Source organism: Pungitius pungitius, chromosome 3 (assembly GCF_949316345.1).
Source record: "Pungitius pungitius chromosome 3, fPunPun2.1, whole genome shotgun sequence".
Lineage (NCBI taxonomy): Eukaryota > Metazoa > Chordata > Actinopteri > Perciformes > Gasterosteidae > Pungitius > Pungitius pungitius.
Genome location: NC_084902.1, coordinates 9,995,971 through 10,016,934, shown reverse-complemented (window position 1 = coordinate 10,016,934; position 20,964 = coordinate 9,995,971). Strand labels below are relative to the sequence as shown.

General features: G+C 41.6%; 1 protein-coding gene across 5 annotated transcripts in view; it reads right to left on the bottom strand.

Annotated features, from left to right (window-relative positions):
* Positions 1-1,119: 1,119 nt before the first annotated feature.
* stx1a (syntaxin 1A (brain)) overlaps positions 1,120-20,964 on the bottom strand; it is a 38,270-nt gene continuing 18,425 nt past the window's right edge. The window contains exons 4-10 of one of the 5 annotated variants that reach the window (XM_037471274.2): positions 17,512-17,586; positions 14,409-14,482; positions 14,038-14,146; positions 8,810-8,883; positions 8,566-8,700; positions 6,844-6,954; positions 1,120-5,673 (exon numbers count right to left, since the gene is read on the bottom strand). In XM_037471274.2, coding sequence (XP_037327171.1) covers positions 5,596-5,673; positions 6,844-6,954; positions 8,566-8,700; positions 8,810-8,883; positions 14,038-14,146; positions 14,409-14,482; positions 17,512-17,586 — 656 coding nt within the window. In that variant the 3' untranslated portion in view covers positions 1,120-5,595. Of the gene's footprint in view, positions 5,674-6,526; positions 6,638-6,815; positions 6,955-7,278; positions 7,382-8,565; positions 8,701-8,809; positions 8,884-14,037; positions 14,147-14,408; positions 14,483-17,511; positions 17,587-20,964 lie in introns of those variants that run through there. The other 4 variants (XM_037471300.2, XM_037471266.2, XM_037471284.2 and 1 more) reach the window with 4 other exon arrangements.

The following is a 20,964-nucleotide window of genomic DNA, read 5'->3' as shown; positions in this document are numbered from 1 at the left end:
TGGTCTAGCAAATTAAAATTCTCAAGGGAGTTCCATGGATATCTAAATGCACATTCTGCCAGCAGCATTTTAACTGGATCAAATGAACAACACAAAGACATTTTAAGTCAGTTAAATCCACTAAATATCGCCAATATTTGTGGAGGAAGATATGGGGGAAAAACCTTTTACCAGATTAACTTAAAAAAAAATAACATCAAACTTAAACAACAGCATAGCTACAGCATAGCAGAGCGCCCAGTGAGCCCCCTAAGCTGTATTAAATGTTTACATGAATGTTATAAAGAGTGCATCTGTTCCTGTTGATGAGATGATGAGTGAGGAAGTCATGGACAAGGAAAAAACAATATTTTTTCTATGGTTGGTTTAGAATTACAGTAACAGTAAGAATATGTTCCAGATGCTATACAATTCATACAAAGAGACAATACTTCATTTCTGTTCTTTCCAGCACCATGGTCAGTCTCATCAGATGTTGTTTTATTGATCATACTGTAACATTATAGAACATTTGCTGTGTATTATTTTCCTACAGACATGTTATTACTAAATGCAGTGGCACAACAAGACCAGAAATCACGCTATTATAATATAGCCACTCTGCTTTATGATTTACTTATGGAAAGATGACTTTGTGGGGAGAGACTGAACGGAACTCTGCTTTATATGTAGAGACAAAAGCTCAGCGGAGGGCAGTGTGAAGTACAATTGTTCAAGTGGTATCCAGTTTTATCCAGTTTTATCATACAATAAAATGTACGTAATGTTCAATCTGATAAGGTATGAGACTAAAAGAACGTGAATGTTTTGGGTACTTTGATGATGAGGTAAAGGGGAACTTCAGAGTCAAGTAATAAAAAGGAAAGTGGTAAAACGACACTGTTACTGTGACTAAAACCTTATGTTACAAGGTGAAAATAGGTTGATATTAGATCCATTGCACAAAACCTTGGCTTAAGGGACATTAGAAATTTCTGAGGGAGACAATCAGCCGTCAAAATGAAACATTTGACCTGAAATCCAATACAACATAATGTCCAGGTTCAATACGTTCACAGAAACCTGGACATAAGTAAGTTTTCCTGAATGCCCTTAAGCAAAACAACACAAAAACAAATGGGATTTTTCAGACAAACTTTACTAAGAGAACTGAACAAAAACAAGCTCAAATAAAATGTCATCACAATACAACACAAAGGCAAGGAGTTCAGCTGGAAACATGGTAACGTGTTTGCAGTCTCTGCTTGTCTGATGTGTCGCCAGAAGACCGAAAAAAGTCTCTTCATGATGTTTACTCATAAAAATAAACAGTAAAGTTGTTTGACCGAAGGGTATGTTCTGTTTGTAAAAATACATAAAACAAGAATATGTCACTTAAAGACCTAGAATAATCAATCCAGACTAGACTCTATTTTAACAGCTTATTTGAACATACTGGCAGTGATAGAGAGCTTTTTCAATTTACACTTCATACAAAACAAAGACACAGGTGGCTAATAACACAGTCACGTTGTCATCATACGACTCGCACACGGCAGGTTGAAACATGAAGCTACGGATGAGCACACGTATTTTCTCCTTCACTTTCATACGCTCACGCACAGAGCACCGGTTAGAAATGCTGCCAAACCGGTAAGGCCAGATGAAGTAAATTACAGCAGAACTGTGACTGTAAACCACAAGGAAACGTTTGGCAGTGCAATGAATGTGAGCAAAACAATCCAACTGTTCTCCCCATTGAGATAGAAAACAAAACACCAATATACAGGGAACTAAACCATGCAGGGCTTCTGAAGGGAGGTCGAGGACTTTATAGAGAGAACGTGAAAAGAAAAGATGAGATAAATCAAATTTAAATAAGAAACTCTGCTTTTAAAAACCACTGCAGACCAGTGGCCTGTCACTTTAACTATACAACACAAAATAGACATTACATTTGAATATGTGAGTTATATTTGGAAGCTGGAATGTATTAGTATAACATTACATTTCATATAGTAACTTGTTTTCATTCAGGAGTTCACCTTTTTTGAAACATCATATCGTTGACAACACTCAACACTCAGATAAACAGTTTGCAGCACCACACATTTACCGAATAGCAACTCATGCGAAAACACCTCTGGCCGTTCTGCGTGTAATGAAGCGCGTGTCACGCATGTAATGGGTCGCACTCACGAGAACAGAAAATGTGAATCTGTTGTGTTTTTGCTCCGTTGTTTGTGTGGCTGTTCGACATGTGTTGTGACCTTGCATTCAGGTTCAGGCCAGCGTTCCCCCAACTATGGAAGCGATGACAATTCCCAAAACCACACAGCATATAATAATCATTATTTTCTTCTGTCAAGTGTCAACAATTGCAGATCAACAGTAATCCGTGGCAGCACATTGGGAGAAGAGAAGAACATGTTTTAAGGTATTGCTTTAACACTTAAGTTAAAGTGATCAGGACAAATAGAAGTTTGTACGAAAAGCAGAAGTAAGCAATGCAGTTTGGATGAAAGCAATGCAGTTTGGATGAATACTGTTTGTTTTTAAAGTATCTGATTATGTTGCCACAGTGTGAGTGGTTTGGAAGCATTTGCACGACCTTTACTTTAAAACGTCTCTCGGTTACGTATGTAGACGCTGCGTAAAAACGCTGTGGGAACGCCTCTGCGTGACCACGTCATAAAGCACGTGTGAAATCTAACCAATGGCAAGCTGGTACGTCATAGGCGGGCGACGCCGGGACCAGGGCGCTATAAAGGGACCCGAAAGGCAGGACCATTCATCTCTGAAAGGCCGAATCAAGTGCCACGGGCAAGCCGGGAGTATGGCAAAGTTTACGCAGCGTCTCGTTCCCTTCAGGGAACGAAAGTTACATACGTAACCGAGAGACGTTCCCTATCAGGGAACTCGAGCTGCGTAAAAACGCTGTGGGAACCCAATACCCACTCACCATATGAGCAAGTGACCGTGGTGTGAAGTTAAGACGCACACTTAGACGAGAGTTAAGGTCAAGGCGGTAAAACCTCACGAACGTGTGGGGAGAGGACCAGCCTGCCGCCATGCAAACGTCGTGTAGCGATACTTTTCCCGACAACAGGGCTTTAGAAGCCGCCATACCCCTGGTAGAATGGGCCTGGACAGCCGAAGGTGCGGGCTGGCCGGCCGAATCATAAGCAAGTGTGATGGCCTCAACCACCCACTTGCTCATCCGCTGCTTAGTCACCGGGCCACCAGTATTGGGGGGCCCGAAGCACACAAACAGCTGTTCGGAGAGCCTACACAGGGCGGTCCTGCGGACGTACAGGTGTAGGGCTCTGACTGGGCAGAGGAGGTTAAGCTTCGCCTGGTCCGACGTCAGGAACGGGGGAGGACAGAAATCCTCAGGGGGCCACGAAGGAAGCGGGACACTAGTGGGTGTCTCCCCAGAGAGCGCCCGTCTAGTGGGGCATGGGATGCCGACAGGGCCGCCACATATACCTTGATGGTGGACGGAGATAAACCTGTGGCAAAACGCTCCTGCAGGAACTCCAGTACTGAACCGACAGGGCAGTTAACTGGGTCCAGCTGTCGTTGCCCACACCAAGAGCTTCCATCTACCGGCATACGCCTTCCTCGTGGCGGGGGCTCTGTAGTGGAGGATGGTCTCCACGACCTCGGCCGAGAGACCGGCTCCTAAGAGGCGGGTCCCCTCGAGGGCCACGCCGATGGTTTCCATAGCTCGAGGCGAGGGTGAACGATGAACCCCGACGCCTGAGACAGCAGGTCCACCCTGATGGGAGTCTCCAACGGAGGACCTGCGAGGAGCGACAAAAGGTCCATACGAACCATACTAGGGCCGGCCGGAGCGGGGCGACTAGCAGTAGGCCATGAAATAGCCATGAAACCAGAACCACGGAAATAGACATGACCTCGGCCATGCCTGCACCTGCACTGCATCTCACGCGAGGGAGAAACACAGAGGACAGTGAGTGGTCTCTCTGAAGGCAAACAGGTCTAACTCGGTAAGACCGCCTTTCCACAGGTGCTCCACCACCTCGGGGTGGAGTCTCCAGTCCCCGGGCCTCGGTCCCTGTCTCGACAGGGCGTCTGCCCCCATATGGCCAGAGCCTGCAGGCAACGGCGAGTGACCTTGATCAGACGGCGCCGGTTTCCCCTCGGGAAGAACCCCGTGGCCCTGAGCCACCACTGCAACGGTCTCAAGTGTAACGGGCCGCAAAGGATCGCGTAGGATGCCGCTGCCAGGAGACCTAAAACTGTTTCACAGTGAGTGGCTGGCCTAGCTTGGCCTGCTTGACTGCAGAGAGGATCGAAACTACTCGAGCGGGAGACAGATGTGCCCGCGTCGTGGTCAAATCCCAAACAACGGCCAGGAAGGTGGTCCTATGCACTGGGGACAGCACGCTTTTCCTGGTGTTGAGTCTCAGCCCCAGACGGTTGATGTGGGCAAGCTCAACACCTCGATGTTGGGCCGCCAGCCGCTCGGATGGCGCTATAATCAACCAGTCGTCTATGTAGTTCAAAATGCGGATGCCCTGGAGACGCAATGGTGCCAGAGCAGTGTCCACGCATTTGGTAAACGTACAGGGTGAGAGGGCTAGGCCGAACGGAAGAGCCCGGTTTTGGCAAGCTTTGTCCCCAAAAGCAAACCTCAGGAACTTCCTGTGTCGTGGGAGGATGGGAATATTGAAGATCTGAAGATCTACCGTGACAAACCAGTCCACGGCTGCCTCAGCACGAGCTAGACCGGAGCCCCGGGGAGCGCGCCTCATCGAGCCGTCCTCAGCGAAGAGGGCTCGACGGGAGTGCCATGACAGGTGCTCACAGTCTGCACAGCTAGCCCCCTCAAGGGCTGAGCGTGCTCCACGCCCAGGCAGATAACACACAAGGCGTGCAAGTCACTGCCCGTAATGAAACGCGGGGGGACACACTGGACAAACCGCTCAGCCATAACACTAGGAAAAACTTCACACGCACTAGATGAAGGCACAGAGATGAATGGTCCTGCCTTTCGGGTCCCTTTATAGCGCCCTGGTCGTACCAGCACGCCATTGGTTAGATTTCACACGTGCTTCATGACGCGGTCACGCAGAGGCGGTCACGCAGAGGCGTTCCCACAGCGTTTTTACGCAGCTCGAGTTCCCTGAGAGGGAACAATACATCTTTTGTTCCCGCAATTCTTTTATTCAGTAATACATTAAATAACATACAGTATTTTCCCACATGGCAGAAACGTAATCATTCACATATTTAACATATATTCAGAGGTTTTTTATTTGGATTATCAATGAACATAACCACATATTTGCAGCTTTGTAGAAAAACATGCAAAGAACATGCACACAACAAAGGTAGCGTATGTGGATCAGGACACAAACGCAGAGCACAACGGACTTCAACTATTATGTTTAGAAGAAGTATATATAAAAAAAGGAAGGTCAGAGTTAGTGTAAAATATTTGATCGTACAAAGACACATTGGACTGTCTTCAGGACAATAAGTGCTGGTTTCTACTCAACGAGCACTATACAGAACATTTTTCCATATGACCCTGGGAGAGAGGCTTCCCCTAATGCCCCGTCTGCTCTGTACAGATTTCTGAGGGTCTCATCCGAGTCCAACTGCCAGGGAAATAATGAGCACCGTCAGACATGCTGCAATACAACCTCCTATCAGGATCACCTTCTGGATGGAGTAATTGAGAGGAGAAACAAGGCGTACTAAGTGTCAGATAATAATTCAGTGGTTGTAATGAGAAAACCAAAGAGAAACCGAGAAAGAAAGAAATGATAAAGAGAGAGAAAGCTGCTGCTTTGATTATGTAGATGGCCCTTGGAGTAGATTGGTGTCAAGTCTTCCACCCCGTGGTTATTAAATATCAACCACGGGGTGGCAGCGTTGATCCATTGTAGCACACATTGTTAAATTGAGGAATGAAGGTAACAACGTGAATAATCCTCACATATATACATAGACTTGTTATATGAGACAGTGGATACCACTTAGAGGTTCAGTCACAAAGACGCCAGCCGACAGTAGCATGAAGACAGGAAACTAGGGGAAACCTGGTACTGTTTAAAGATTAAAAAGATCCCCTCTAAACCTCACTATAAAACAATTCTTGGACACTGTAAAGAGTAAAAACAACATTGTATGTGTTTATGTTGGAATTAAAAGAGGCCAATTTCATATTTGAATCACTACCATTCACCTGTTTTTTCTCTATATTTGGGCATCTCTGCATACTCACAGTACTTACCAGATTTCATGACCTCCCCGCAGCTCAATGTGGGTTGTGTAGTTGTTTTTTTAAATTTACACTCCTGTAAAAGTAGCCCCTTAGGTACATATACCCTTGATTCAAAATCACTGCTGCAGAATATGTCAAACACAGTCAAGACCCACATGCTGCACATGTACACACATGCACACACATTGACGACAGTGACACTCTACATAAGTACATGCAATGCTTCTGAATTTAGGTTTCACGTTTTCAGAGCATGCCCATGCATCATTTTGTTTATATGCGACTCACCCTCCGGGCTTTACTCTGGTATTTAACCGCCTTCTTAGTGTCTGATACCGCCCTCTCCACATAGTCTACTGAGTGCTCCACATTGTACTCTATGCGGTCTATCATTTCCCCCTAGGAGAGGTTAGTTACACAGGAGGTGTGGAAGACATGAAGAAATAGGGCCAGATGTGGAGGCGGGATACAGATGCAGAGAAGGTGAGGGAACGGGGATGAATAATGGGTGGGAAAAAGAAGGAGAGAGAAGGGAAAGCAGAAAAGGACAAAGGAAAGAGGAAATAATTAGTTGGTTATTAGAATGTGTGCATCTTGCATCTCACCCGCCTGCTGGTCTTTTTGAACTTTTTGCATTTTGGTAGGTTATCCTTTGCCTTCTCCACATAATCATGGGCGTTCAGCACACTTCGCTCAATGTTGTTCACCAGTGCACCCTGAACAGAGAACAAGAGAACCAGTCATTACTGTGGTGGGGACAACTCGGTTCCTAGAACCACATCAAGATTAGATTTAAGTAATAATAATCACTTGGCTTTGTAAAACATACTGATTGTTTGTTTCTCTTCTTTAGTTCATATCCACATGTTCCATACAGACACTATATTAATGTCAGCATTCATCAAACAGCGAAAGCTTAATATTGCACACTTAATATTGACCCAAGATTGTAAAAAAACAAAACAATTAAAGTGATAATTAAGAAAACCAGATTTGAAGTTTAAAGAATAGAAAAAAATATAGAATCATAGCTGAAATACCTTTCTGTATTAGATGGGGAGCGCTGCTCGCTGTTCTCTAGAGCTTAGAGTCATTGTGCTGGTGACAGAGTTGTGTGAAAAAGAGGGGGAATACAATGCAAAGCTGAGAAAGGCAAAAATTAACAGACTTAAGCATCATTTGAAAAAAAGAAGGGTTAGTTAATTAAGTCATTTAGAATTAGATTATTTATATGGCTGACAAGAGAATGAAAGAGAATACAGACAAACACGCAATACTGCTGAATTAGATATCTAATCATCCCTACCAAAAACAAAATAAGATGGCTATTGCAGTTCAAATCCCTTGCTGGCAAAAACTTTGTCTTTCATATTTGTCATTCAGCCTGTTTCATTATGCATGTGCTCGCATTCACTTTTGCATAATTCAGACTAAATATTTCCGATTAAGGGAACATTTAATCTCCGTGGGGGTTCAACCCACCCACTCATGCACTAACATATAGAGGCAAGGCCTACAGATAACCCTGCAGCTCAACACTTACATGAGAGGAGCAAAGTCAACTTGTGTGGTGGTTTTGATGAAGATATTTAGTACGGAAACTATAAATGGTCAGTTGTTCACTGCTCACGGCATGATGAACACAATGCAGCATCTTTGCTCTCTAACAGAATCCAACAATCTACCACAGGGAAATGACAAATGCTCAACTCACAAAGCCAAGAGCAAAAGTTAAAAAAGGATTATTTAATTTAAGGCTATCACGAAACAGCAAGTTAAGGCACCGGTGTTTAGTTGCCAACTTGAAAGTCCCAGACGTCAGATTTTTCCTCCAGCTCATTTACGCAGCATGAGAATTGCATATAAGAAATGGTCCAATGGCACAAATCCCAAATACAGATTGTAATTCCAACGAACTCATCGCTGAGCCAAATGTTGTCTGTGCCCTAAATTCTGTCCATGTTGATTGAGGTATTTGGCCAACAGAAACCCAGATGGGGTTGAAAACATTACCTCATTCAACGTTTTAAAACTAAACTTTAATTTAATTTAAAGAGACTGGTCACTTTAATGCGCTTGAAGAGGAGATATTTCCATGACCGGGAGAAGCAGCAGCTGCTGCAGCAGGATAACTGGTCAATGGTCTTAACACTGTGAACACATCTCGCACTGAACCTTTGCATTAGCTCAACCCTTTTAAGAACTTCCAACTCTACAAACTGAAATTATAGCCCTTCTTTATATTGTCCATGCTGCAGGCTTGTCTTCACATGCATTTGGCTGAGCCCCAAACCGCAGAGGTACAGAGAGAGGATCGATGTCTTCACCTGGCTCTCCACCAGCATGGCCATGTCCATGAACATGTCGTGAAGCTCTCGGATACTGTTTTCCAGCTTGATGATCTCAGTGTGCCGCGTCTCAATCTCGTTCATAGCTTGCTCGGTGATGTTGTCCATTATGATCTAAGATGACGCAACAGATGGAAAGATTTAGGAGAGGAGTGAAAGATTTAGGAGAGGAGTGAAATTAGATTGTAAAAAATAAATGTCTTGCACTTGTAGCGTCGCTTACCCCCGAGGTGAAGATGGCTGGGTTGTCACTCTCCAACATGCTCTCCAGCTCCTCGTTTGTTGTGTTTCTCCCAGCTAAAAGTCAAACACAAACGCATAAACCCGTATAACAGCAGTCACATTTGAAGGTGTTTAAGGCTACTGTTGGTGGATATTAAGCCCAAGTTTAGATGCAAAACTATCGGAAGAAAAGGTTCTCCAAACTATAGTCGATGAAGACAACATTAGGAAAGACAAAAACCCTGGTTGATAATAGCACCCCCAGCGTAATACCCCATCCTCTTCATGTCCATCTGAGGATTAATTAAAAGGAGCTGTGTGGTGTGGACATCTAACAATGACTTAACCAGTCGAGCATGTTTTCTTGTACAAATGAGGTCTTCCACATCCTGATGCTTGTCAGACTAATAAGAGCATAATCAAGGCTTTAAAATGACTAATGAGAGTATAATCAAGGCTTTAAGGTGACATGCTTCTTGTGAATCATATTTATTATCTTTTGCTTCTCTTGTTGATCCATTTCTCGTGATCGGTTTTATCTGTTTTGAAGCTATAAAGCAATGTAGACAAAACACATTATTACCTTTTGCATTTTACTATTTATCCTTCATAACAACCTGGGTCTGACAGAAGGGTCAATAAACTCTGAAACTGATAGAAGGAGGATTAATTCATTCTTTGCAATAGTTTTTCTCTTTTTTCAATCAGTTTGAATCTGGGCTTCTACTTTGCAGGATTTATTTTCTTACCTTTAAAAAAAAAAAAGTCAAAATGAAAACAGGAAACATGTAAATACTGAGGCGGAAATATCTGTTTCAAGTTTGATGGTATCAGAACAGCATCGGTTGGGATAAAATCTCATTCTTGCAGTAATCTTTGGACATTTCCCCTCCTATTGTTAGAATTGAAAAAGAGTGAACCGGCCTCATTATGCTTAATAAGGGTGTGCAGTGTTCAGAGATTAAAGGAAGGAGGCACACAAGCAATTTATTCGATCCCTCATTATATTTCCCCGATATTCCCTGGTGCCCCCCAACACAATTTCTATCACTCCATATCTGCTGTCCCTGTTAGTACCCCAGCAGCACATCTTATTGCTTTTTCCCACTGATGTGTTTGCTCCTTATCCAGCGAGAGACTTGACCTACTTCTTAAAAATGGCCATGCACCTCTTATCTATATCTCCAAGTATTCTCGACAGTGGGCCCTGACTTTGCATGCGGTCCACTTCTGCCCCACCGATGCCGTACCTCACAACCACACTCTGTCAGCATCATCTCCGATCTTTCCTTGGCACATTGCGGGGCAGGTAAGCAGTACGCACAGTAAAGGACTAACGTATTCTTATACTGACACCTGGTGTCCCCACAAACCAGTATTTAGTGTACAATACGAGTTGAGCAGTTAACAAAGCCTTCAACAAAAGTGATATGCAAGTAACCGTATGCACAGGAGCGAGAGCAGGATATTATATTATACTAATAGTATAAATGTGTAACAAAATCAAAGGAGATTTTAGATGGTACAACTAAAAATACAAAGCATAGGCCATAAGAAATGTACACCAGGCACTCGACACTCAGTAATACAGGAAGCAAAGCCCCACCCACATTACTAGACTACTGTATACTTGCAGATACTTGGACCAACAATGTAATATCTCTGTAAATATTGTCAACATGAGTTTATGGTCTCAATCACTATTTTCAAGACTTCTACAATATAGATTTATGTTTATTAAGTAAATCATAGTCCAGTTTAGAGTCAAATTGACAATAAAGTAGGGTTTGCTTGACTTACTGCGATTGATTGATTCAATCTACTTAGTAGCTGAACTCAAACTAAAAAATGTCCATCCATAAAACCAATAGGTAACGCCGCAATGAGTACTTCCTCTTCATATAGATACAGTCAACAGTTTTTAAAATGTCGATGAATTAACCTACGCTTTGACTCGCTCCGCTCCTTGCTGGAACACAAGCAGCTGTGGCTCCAAGGGGGTTTTGGGGGGGGGGAACTACAAAATATCTAGTCACGACCCAATCAGAGTATGTTTGAGTACGCGTTTGTATTGTATTTATAGGTGATGAAGGCCCCAGTGCAGAGCGAGGAGGTCGATGGTAAGCGATGATGTCGCAAGGCAGAGCCAGTGATTACATTCATGAACAGAATACTGATGAAGCTGCTCTCAAACCTCTACTGTATGTTTCAGAATATACTTTTGCATCAAACTGTCATGTCTGATCCAAAACATCATATCAATATCAGAGCGATGAATTTCACTTACTCATGGTGAAGTGGTCCTGCTGTTTCATTACCGTAGTTAAGTATCTACTCATGTACAGCAATGACATTTTTCAGTTTGACAAATGACAGGATGAAAAGAGGAGTGAGAAACCACATTCACCATGCTACTATGATATATTCCCTATTCTCCAGGCCTCTCCGATTATAAATAATGTCTCTATCATTAAGGCTAAGACTACAACATTAAAGAGGGTTCACAGTTAAAGAGTGAAAAGATGGCGACGAGTGACAATGAGTCATAGATAATTGGGAAGAAGGAAAAAAACAAAGGCACTCTGGTGCTACCCTATCCTATTTATCTCCCTTCCTACACACACACACACACACACACACACACAACTTGTCGCTCTTTTTTTTAAAGCCCTGACAGGCTTCGAGGGAGGCTCTTATTTGTTACCATGGAGACCCAAACCCGGAGAAGTCTATTATGAAGCCAAGAAGTCTCCTTTCACCCGTAGAATATTTGGGCTATTAAATCGTTCATATTATGTTGCTGTGAAAAAACAGTATAATTTAATTTCCATTGTAATGTAACATAACTGAAGTGATCCCCTAAGGAAATGAGGGACAGGGTAAACTACACAGATCTGCACGCGTGCACAGCAAAAGAGGCGAGTGATTTTTATGATTCTGTTCTCCGCAATTTCACCTGCAACAGCTTATCTGCATAGGTCAATCAGTTTGCTATACAAGAGGATTGTGTTAGTGTTCAACACTGTAAGTGTGTCTCTCCTGGCTCAAGGAATGTCTGCAGGGAAATTAAAAACAACAATTAAATGTCAAAGAGGCCCTGCGATGACTGACCAACGTCCCGTCCTCCGACTGGGTCGCAGATAGAAGCAAATAAATGTATGATATTCACATTCGATAATAAACTAAAAGACTACAGAAATGTTTAAGTTATAATTGGCATTCAAACAGACGTGTTACTGAAAGATATTTGCCTTTCAAAGGAATCGTTTGGGACAACACTGGCACATTTATTTGCATTAAATAAGATCAATAGTCTGATCGACATCACGACGAAAAGGCAAATAAGTGTTTCCTTTCTATAGCTCAGCAGCTACTTATGTAAACATTACTTCAATGGAAATCACTGTTTATTATTTAGATCCGGGCTGTTAAATCAAACAGTTTAACAGCTTGCCTTGATAAATGTGAGAAAAGTATTGGCATCTTGAAAATAGTGTATTTTGCGGCTGGGAACAAGTGCAAGTATTTCATTCAAGAAAACGGAAACCCAAAATATACATAAAGGCAGTTTGGTGGGGGTTGATGCAGACTTATTTGGACTTACTGTTAAACTTGTTTTGAGGGTTACAAGTTTACCAAATGTCAAAGTGTTGCTTTTGTGTTCTCCTCATCTTTGTATCCAGAAGCAAACTGGAAAGAGGAAACGTTGATATTCATAGTGACGGAATATAGATGACAGACTAGTTGCTCCTCTTTGTGTGACACGCTCTCATTGATTCACAAGCAAACAAGTCAAAGGTGTTGGCACAACAGCAAAACAGCGCTCTTTTCACAAAACCCTCAAGGAATTCGATCATGATTTTATTTCCTGCAAAACCATGAAGTGCATTTCTTTTTATGCCTCATTCTTTCAATGTTCAATCGACATCAGTCTGTCTCAACGTTTCATCCCTTCCTGGAACCGAGCATCAACCTCCAACAGCGGACAAATCAAATCAAAATGAGTCTGGAGGAGCTTTATGAAAAGGGAAGCCAGGTGTGTCGAGGACGGACGTGTCTGTCCTTTAACTAACCCCGTTAACGTCCTGTGTGCGGCCACTGCTGTTCATTTGATTGGAGCCGTTGCTCACACATGCCGACCTGCTGCATGTGTCTGACAGATGGCCGGAGCGTCCCGCAGCATAACGGTGCCTGCTCTCCTGTGCTATTACCACTAAATGAGTCATAGTGTTCTGCTCTGCATGCTCGTGTGGGCATTTGTGTGCAGGGTGACTACATCGCGGTGACTGTTTGGGGCAGCTGGCAAGGAGCAGCCTGCCAGGATGCCGTGGCAGTGTCTGGTCCAGGAGCCCGGGCGTACAGATAATACCGAGGGATTCGTCTAAAGCCAACAGTGTGAGTACGTGACATCGGAGTGAGAAGCTCTCTCATCAGAGCGACCCGGCATGTGCATGTACATGGGTGTTTGTGATGTACTGTATGTGTTTTGGTATAGTGTTTATAATGCAAGTGGTTTTTACTACTATGCTTCTTGACCAACAAAATGATTGGACTTGTTGTTGCCATGGATGATTGGGTGGGATGATAATGGGTTGACGTACTTCAGGTTTTATTCCATGCTGTTACTGACGTTGATTATCTACGTAAGTATGGGGAGGCTATTTAGAATTTGTTTCAACATATTTTAAATCATTTTTGTTTAGTCTGTTCTACTTCTTTTACTTGCATGCCAGAAAAAAATCCCCTTTTGTTTCCCCATTAAAGTTTAAGTGGTGCATAAACAGAGCCAAGTCAGGTTGAGGGAGAGGTCAATTATTTTGACCACTCATGTTAAAGCCCCCTTTTTTTCATCAAAGATAAACAGCGAATAACACTCACACACATGCAGAAGGAACATAACACACTTAAAATATTTCTAAAATAATTATGTGTGATTTTACAAAACTGCCTGTTTACCCAATAGAGTGGATTGTTGGTCTTAGGAAGAGATTTCCCTACAGAATTTACCAAAGGCAGCGGTCGGGGGACTTTTCAAGCGTTGCACACATTTTGACATCAGCAGCGGACATGTCTATGATGGTGAAATGGACTCCTCTAAGACGGGTGTACAGAAAGCCATACATAACAGAAACATAGCACTTTTATAAAAATGGAGGATAAGAAGTTGTCAACATGTCTGCAGTCAGTGTGAAGGGTGGTGGGGGAGTTTCGTATCACAGGTCAACTCACTGATCTCCAGCTGTCTCTGAATACGTCCCTTGCAGCGCTCCCTGTAGTCTGACTGGGTGGTGTTGTATTCTGACATCACCTCGACAAACTTGCGGGAGAGCGTGGAGTGCTAGAGACACAGCGATGAACAGCAGCAGTAGACACAGACTTAATAGGATGCTAAAATTGTAAATGAACAGCATGTGAGCCGGTGCAAGCATTCGTTGACATTGTCTATAGTTCATACTACAGACTCCCTCTGGGTATGTTTGGAGAATATTCATACTTATTGGGACACAATTGGCCCACAATGCTTTGCACCGGAGGAACAGCAGGTTGAAAAGGCGAGTCAATCAAACATTTTATCTTGTTAAAGTTTAATTGAACTATACCTGTGTCTTGCGTATTCTCAGGTCAGCTGTTGACTTGTTCTGGCTTTCTTCTTGCTCAATGGTTTGCTGGATACCTTTAAAGATACAGAAAATGTACATTCAATTACAGGGTAAGTGCTCCTTCAATCATTAGGAAGAAAAAAACTAAATAGAATCTAGAGACTTTCTGACTGCCTCAGTAAGTTCCTTACGCAACACCATAAAAAAGCGTTGGGTGTAACAACGTACTGACACTAGTGGAGATACAAGTGAAACTCTTGAGGATGGCACATTTGCACCAGAGGAAAGGTTGTAAGTTTATAAAAAGGATTGTATTCATGGGAGCAGAAATGTGCTCTGAAGCCGTCACGGCCGTCTAACAAATGGATTGAAAGACATTTTGACCTGAGTGTTGGACGCACTGAGAGACAGAAACTAATGGCCTCCCTGGTACAACAGATGTAGCCAAAAGAGCAAACGCATTCACCTATATAAGTAAAAAGAGATATTTCAGTTTCAGGAAAATGGTAACTTGGAATGAATGTAATGTCTGAAAAATTGGATACTTAAACACAGCATAAGGCAAACAGCTCTCTATATACATAACTGTACTGTAACATACTTCAATATAAATATATGAAAAATATCAAATGGGCAAGGCAAAAAAACGTTTTCCAGATATCTTGGATGTTTATACTAGCCATATACATCTATTTTGGGATTTTGATGCTGATCACATGTCTGAAACTCAGCAATCACTTGGGTAAGTAAGTTTGTGCAGTGGGTTAAGTTAAGAATGTTTTGATCAAAATTTCAGTCTTAATAATAGATATTAAATGAGATATTCTAAAATCTCCCAAAATCACTGTAGGAATAATTTATCTAACAGACTTCATTACATTAATTAGGAATTATTGCAAACCATATTATGTCAATGTTTTAGTCTTTCTTCAGGACCTTTCCCAGGATGCAGTTTGACAATGACACTTAGTGACCAACCCAACACACAAACGCACACACTCAAACAAACACACCACAGGCACACACACTTACACAAAAGGAATCGCGTGTCAAACAACCGACTTGAACTGGAGAGACACCGCCAGAGGCCTGTGATGCAGAGCCTTTTGTGCCTGATAGCCCTGGTGTGAATCAAAGTCCACATACGTGTAAATGAGACAGTGTAGACGTGAGATGGGCTTTTCTCTTCTAGCTCTCTGCACTGAAGTGCTCCCTACATTCCTGAAAGATACCATACAGATCTTTTATCTCTGCCTCCTATTATCATCATCTGAGTCCTGTAGTGAGGCCCAGGGGAGTTTTTTATGTAGTAAAAAAACTGTTATGTCTTGACAGAAGTTTGCCATCCAAAAAAAAGAACATTTTCAAATTCACATGAGAAAAAACAGAAAGAGAGACATCCAAAAGCTCCTTTGGGCTGATTGGCTACATAGAAATACAAGAAAGTGTAAAAAAAATAATCAAACAATATAGTGATGTGTTAAATATGTAAAAGCAAAGCGGAAAGTAGAAAAACATACACAAAACTCATACATACAAACATACAAACAAACAATAACTCTCATTGTACATGTCAAGGGGTGCAGATGTCAATTATGTAGTTTTAGTGAGTTTATGTGCATAAAACTTGAATGTCCTCGAGCAAATGAATGGCAGGCACCACCTCTGTTGAGTGACACTAACGACTCGGCCCACTGCAGCCGAGACCCTACGAGCGCCAACTCAGTTCTTCTGCTAGCTGCCAAATTTCATACAGGACTCTTGTCTCTTGGTGACTCACTTGTCACCCCCTCTCCTCCCCCAAGGAAGCACCCTGGCTGTCACATCACATGAAAGACAATTTGCTGCACACACTGGTTAATGATGGGGTGGAAATTCTATGATACAAATTACAGCAATGCATCTTATTATTATAATCAATGAATCTGCATTTTTACAATTTGGCATCTTCAAATTGTTCTCATTTGTGCAACCAACAGTCCAAAACTATATTTAGTTCACAATAATATAAATAAGTAAACAAATATTCAGACTTGGGAACCTCTTCACGATTTATTGATTATGTTAATAGTTGCTTATGAAGTTTCTTTTACTTAATTTGGATTCAATTCTGTACAAGAGGCCCTTGCTGCAATAATTGTTACGATACCTTTAGTTAATACTTACTTTGCTATTTCCTATTAATAACACAACATATCAACCTGGAATACATCCTGATCTATTATATTGTGTTAAAGCTTGACTGGAAAGAGAAAAAAGAGACTACCGTATTTTTGCGACTATAAGGCGCACTGGGTTATAAGGCGCACCTTCAATGAATTGCCTATTTTAGAACTATTTTCCTATATAGGGCGCACCGGATTATAAGGCGCATAGAATAGAAGATACTGCAGTAAAACGTTTGACTGGGGCTGCGTTATGCATCCACTAGATCGGGCTGTGCTAAATCAAACGTTATTAAGCGTTCACTCCCATGGTAACGTTGTTCAAACGTTAATGTGGATATTAACAATATCTCTGAACCTCCAACTTTTGTTCTTGATTAATGAAAACATTCTTGGCAAATGCTTTCGTGCCTCTTGCACCGAGAGGCAGCACTGGGACAGACGGTGGCGCCTCGCGGCGGACCGTCAGCGCGATCCCGACATCCAACTACCAGCTTTAATATACGCTGTTGGAGCTGGAATCACCACGTCTGCTGGCACCAGACTTTCCCTCCAATGGATCCTCGTTAACCAGTATGGATCAATCAATTGATCCATGTATACGGCGCTCCGGATTATAAGGCGTCGTTTTTTGAAGGAAAAAAAGGATTTAAAGTGCGCCTTATAGTCGCGAAAATACGGTAATTGTGCTACAATGAATTATTATGTAAGATTGGCAAATATTTGCTATTTGCAACTTCAAATGCAACGATTCGATTGTTGTTGTTTTTTCACACGTTTGTCTGGTGATCATTCCTTGAATGTCTTTGACAATTTGACAACATTTAAAATGGGTACTAAATTTGTAATAATTTAAACACAGCAACTCAAAAGGGTCTCACTGACGAAGAAGAGAATGACAAGCTGCAGCTCTATACTTTTATACTAGTTGTACTCACTCTTTAATTTGGAGCGTATTTTGTTGGCCAACTTCTTGATATCTGCCATGAGATCCTCCAGGTCAGCCTTAGTTTCTGAGGAAACAGGATGACAGGAGAGAAGAGAAGAAAAGTAAAGAGGAGAAAAGAGATTAGTGGACTTAACAAACTCACCCGCTCACAGAGACCAGCCACTTTCCCAAAGACAGAATCAATACTTAAAGACAATAAATCCCTCTAAAGTGTAACTCCCAACAGAGACAAACTATTTATCAGCAGGAGCACATCTTATTCTTCCTTGAGTATTCTCTTTGAGACAGCGTTCCATCCACAGTCTACTGTCCTCGTTTCCATCCAGGCCCACACCTTCAAACGTTCACACTGCACTATGGAAACATGGAGAGGGAACTCATGTGGGTTGTTGGAGATGTGGGTGCTGACAAGTAAGATCTGCTATTTTGGTGACCAGAGAAACAAATGAAATTGTGAAGGGTTGCTGCCCAATCTGAACAACAACAGGATGAACGCATTGTTACCAGCAGGAGGTGGAGTTGGGCAGATTTCAATGACGACCAATCAAATCGTCAAACTCCTCCAGCCTGACCTACTGACAGATTTTTAAATGCAATTGTTTTTTTCCTAGATGCACAAATGCACAAGGGAGTCCCCGAGCATCCTTTTGATAAAATGACTCACTATATATAGCATAAACACGTTTTGATGGGAATACTGATGATTTGGGTTGTCTAGTGTGCTCTAAAGTTTTTAACTTCACATGAAGTCCAGGGTCCAAACAAGTCAGAAGGCAAAAGGGAATATAGATGTTCCAAAAGATCACCCTAACAAAAACTCCTGCTGTCGCTTATTACAAACTTTCAAATTTTCCGTTGAATCTGTCGGGCATTTCAGCTAAATCAACCGTTTCATTATCATATTTCACACGCCGTATAATTACATGTGAAATTGAACTGCAAAGTTGTAGGTTAGGTTAATTTGCAGTAAACTCCTCAGATTAATTAAGTTTTATCTCACACGTCAATAAATAGAACTTCTGTTGTAATTGCATATAATAAAAACAGTTGGGAAATATATTCGAGTCCTGTTTAATCACACAAGCCTTTTGTCATTTTTGAAGAAACTGGTTAATAATCTATTAACGTACAGCTCTACAATGTGTGGATATAATGCGCTATTCCCTTCTTGTGGTCATGTCAATATAATAATTCAATAGATTTAGTAATTTACTTGATTACAGAGCGACAAGTCCCTAAAACCAGACTCATCTTAGACATGTGGACAACATATTTCCAAAATAGCTTTCAATTTGGTGCACATCTGGTTACACATGAATCTATTTAGCATGTATAAACTCTTAATAAATGGTTTAGAATAAACTAATTAATAATAAACACATATGGTGCTGTTATCATTTTTTTTTCTAGGGGAGAAAAAATATCTCAAAAAAGTTAAGAACAAGAAAGATGAAAAAAAGTCAAACAAATTGGCTTTCGCACACACTTTCTCTCTTTCACACTATAACCCTGGAGCATTAATGGCCATTTTTAGCACATTGAAAGCAGTGAGAAAGTCATTCATCTTCTTAATGCTTTAAGTGAACCACATCTCCATATGGTAACAAGCACTGGAAGTTAGCAGACAAAAAAGTCCGACCACTCAATCAAAGCTGCCTGCAGCACTTCTCTATAATGAGTCTGTTTCTGCACAATAACTCCTTCAAAGCTGCATAAATCGTAAATATGAATAAGAGACGGTGCAAACCACTGAATCTGAAACCAACAGCAAACATCTGCATCTTAATACAGACAGAGCCACAATGGATAATCTCACAACACCATTTCAGGATGACTTAAATGTCTGGTAGATGTTCAATTAAAAAAAAAAATGTTATAAAAAGTAAGAAGCTTCCAAAAGATGTGATACTCATATTGTCTCCTTCACGGATGAACTACACATTATCATGATATGAGGTCTCTTCATTGCAGTTTGAGATATCATTTTCTTGGATATCTTTGAATATAAAAAACAGCCCACATGGCTTAAAATTCCCAAACACACCGAGTTTATGTAGTGGAGGATCCCTTATTATAATCAGCCATCATTCTATTCATAATTGATGTCTTATGAATCATAATCAGCAGCTTATAGCAAACACTAGCAGGGACAAATTCAATGAAAAGCTTGATAATATAAAACAATTAAAGCTCAGTCGAGATCATGAACATATGACACATTAATTAAACATATTTCAAAATCAGCAGATATCAGCCTATGGTGCATACAGCTTAGTGGCACAAAGTGGTGGACATGCATCGTGTTAACTGATGAAATGACATCAGGATTTGGATGGCCGCAAAAGACAGGAAAGTCGTAAGATGGCTGAAGTGTAAGCAGGTATCCCAGTGGTAACACAGCAAGTTCTCAAGTAGTTCTGCATGTTGTCGTTATCTCACAATAATGATGTAATTTCACACGGCCACAATATTAGACTCTCTGAGAGTGAAACGGACTGGATGGGTTGTTTAAAGCAAACACAAGACTTTCACCCAGGAGACTGAAAGTCAGTGGCTAACTTTTTTTTGACCCAACTTTGGTCTTTTGTCTAAAAGTGTGATCTGCCTATCAAACGAATCGGTAATGAAAACGAGGCGTTGACAAGCAAAAAGCTTGAAATGTGCCTTTTAATGAGACCACACCAGCTGGTGTGTACGTTTTCAGCAGATGCTCTTAGGACCCAGGTGTGGGAACAGAAAATGATAAATCAATCAATCAAATCAAATATAAAAAACAGACTTCTAAGACATACTCCTTGAATATCACTTCTTCTACTGCTACTACTAGGTACTCCTAAATCATTTGGACAGAAAGATTTAGGGATTACAGGAAATAAAAGAGACAGAAAAGAGGGATGAAATGCATCAAAGGTCCCTGACCTCCTCTTACACGTCACACATGTCAAATCTCCAGGACACAAGGAAGCCCGGCAGGATGTGATTGATGTTTCTTAACAGATGGCCTCTTGTGTTTGATGACTGCTGCCGTATTACGCCTGGTTTTCTGACTGGCTCCACATGCAGACAAGGAGTTACCTAATGAGTGTAATTATTTATTGATCACACATTACCTGTTTTGGAATGTTTACTTTTAGAATAAACTAATCCGTTTACTTTTAGTATAAACAAGGGTTACTTATTTCCTTGTAAACAAAAAGGAATACGCTTTAAATGTATGAATTCTTCTCTAACGCTGCTGATATATATTCATCTTTGTGCACGTTTGCACAACTTCAGACACGCAGAGGTTTAAGGGTTGTGGACAGTGTTTCTCATTTCTGTGTAACCATAGCAACTTCTCGTAACCTGCTCTATGAGGTCAGCTCCACCAGCATTACAGAGATAATGGCATAAAAACAGAGCTCAGCTTTAGGCCGTAAGCTTGTTTGCTATGTGCATTTCC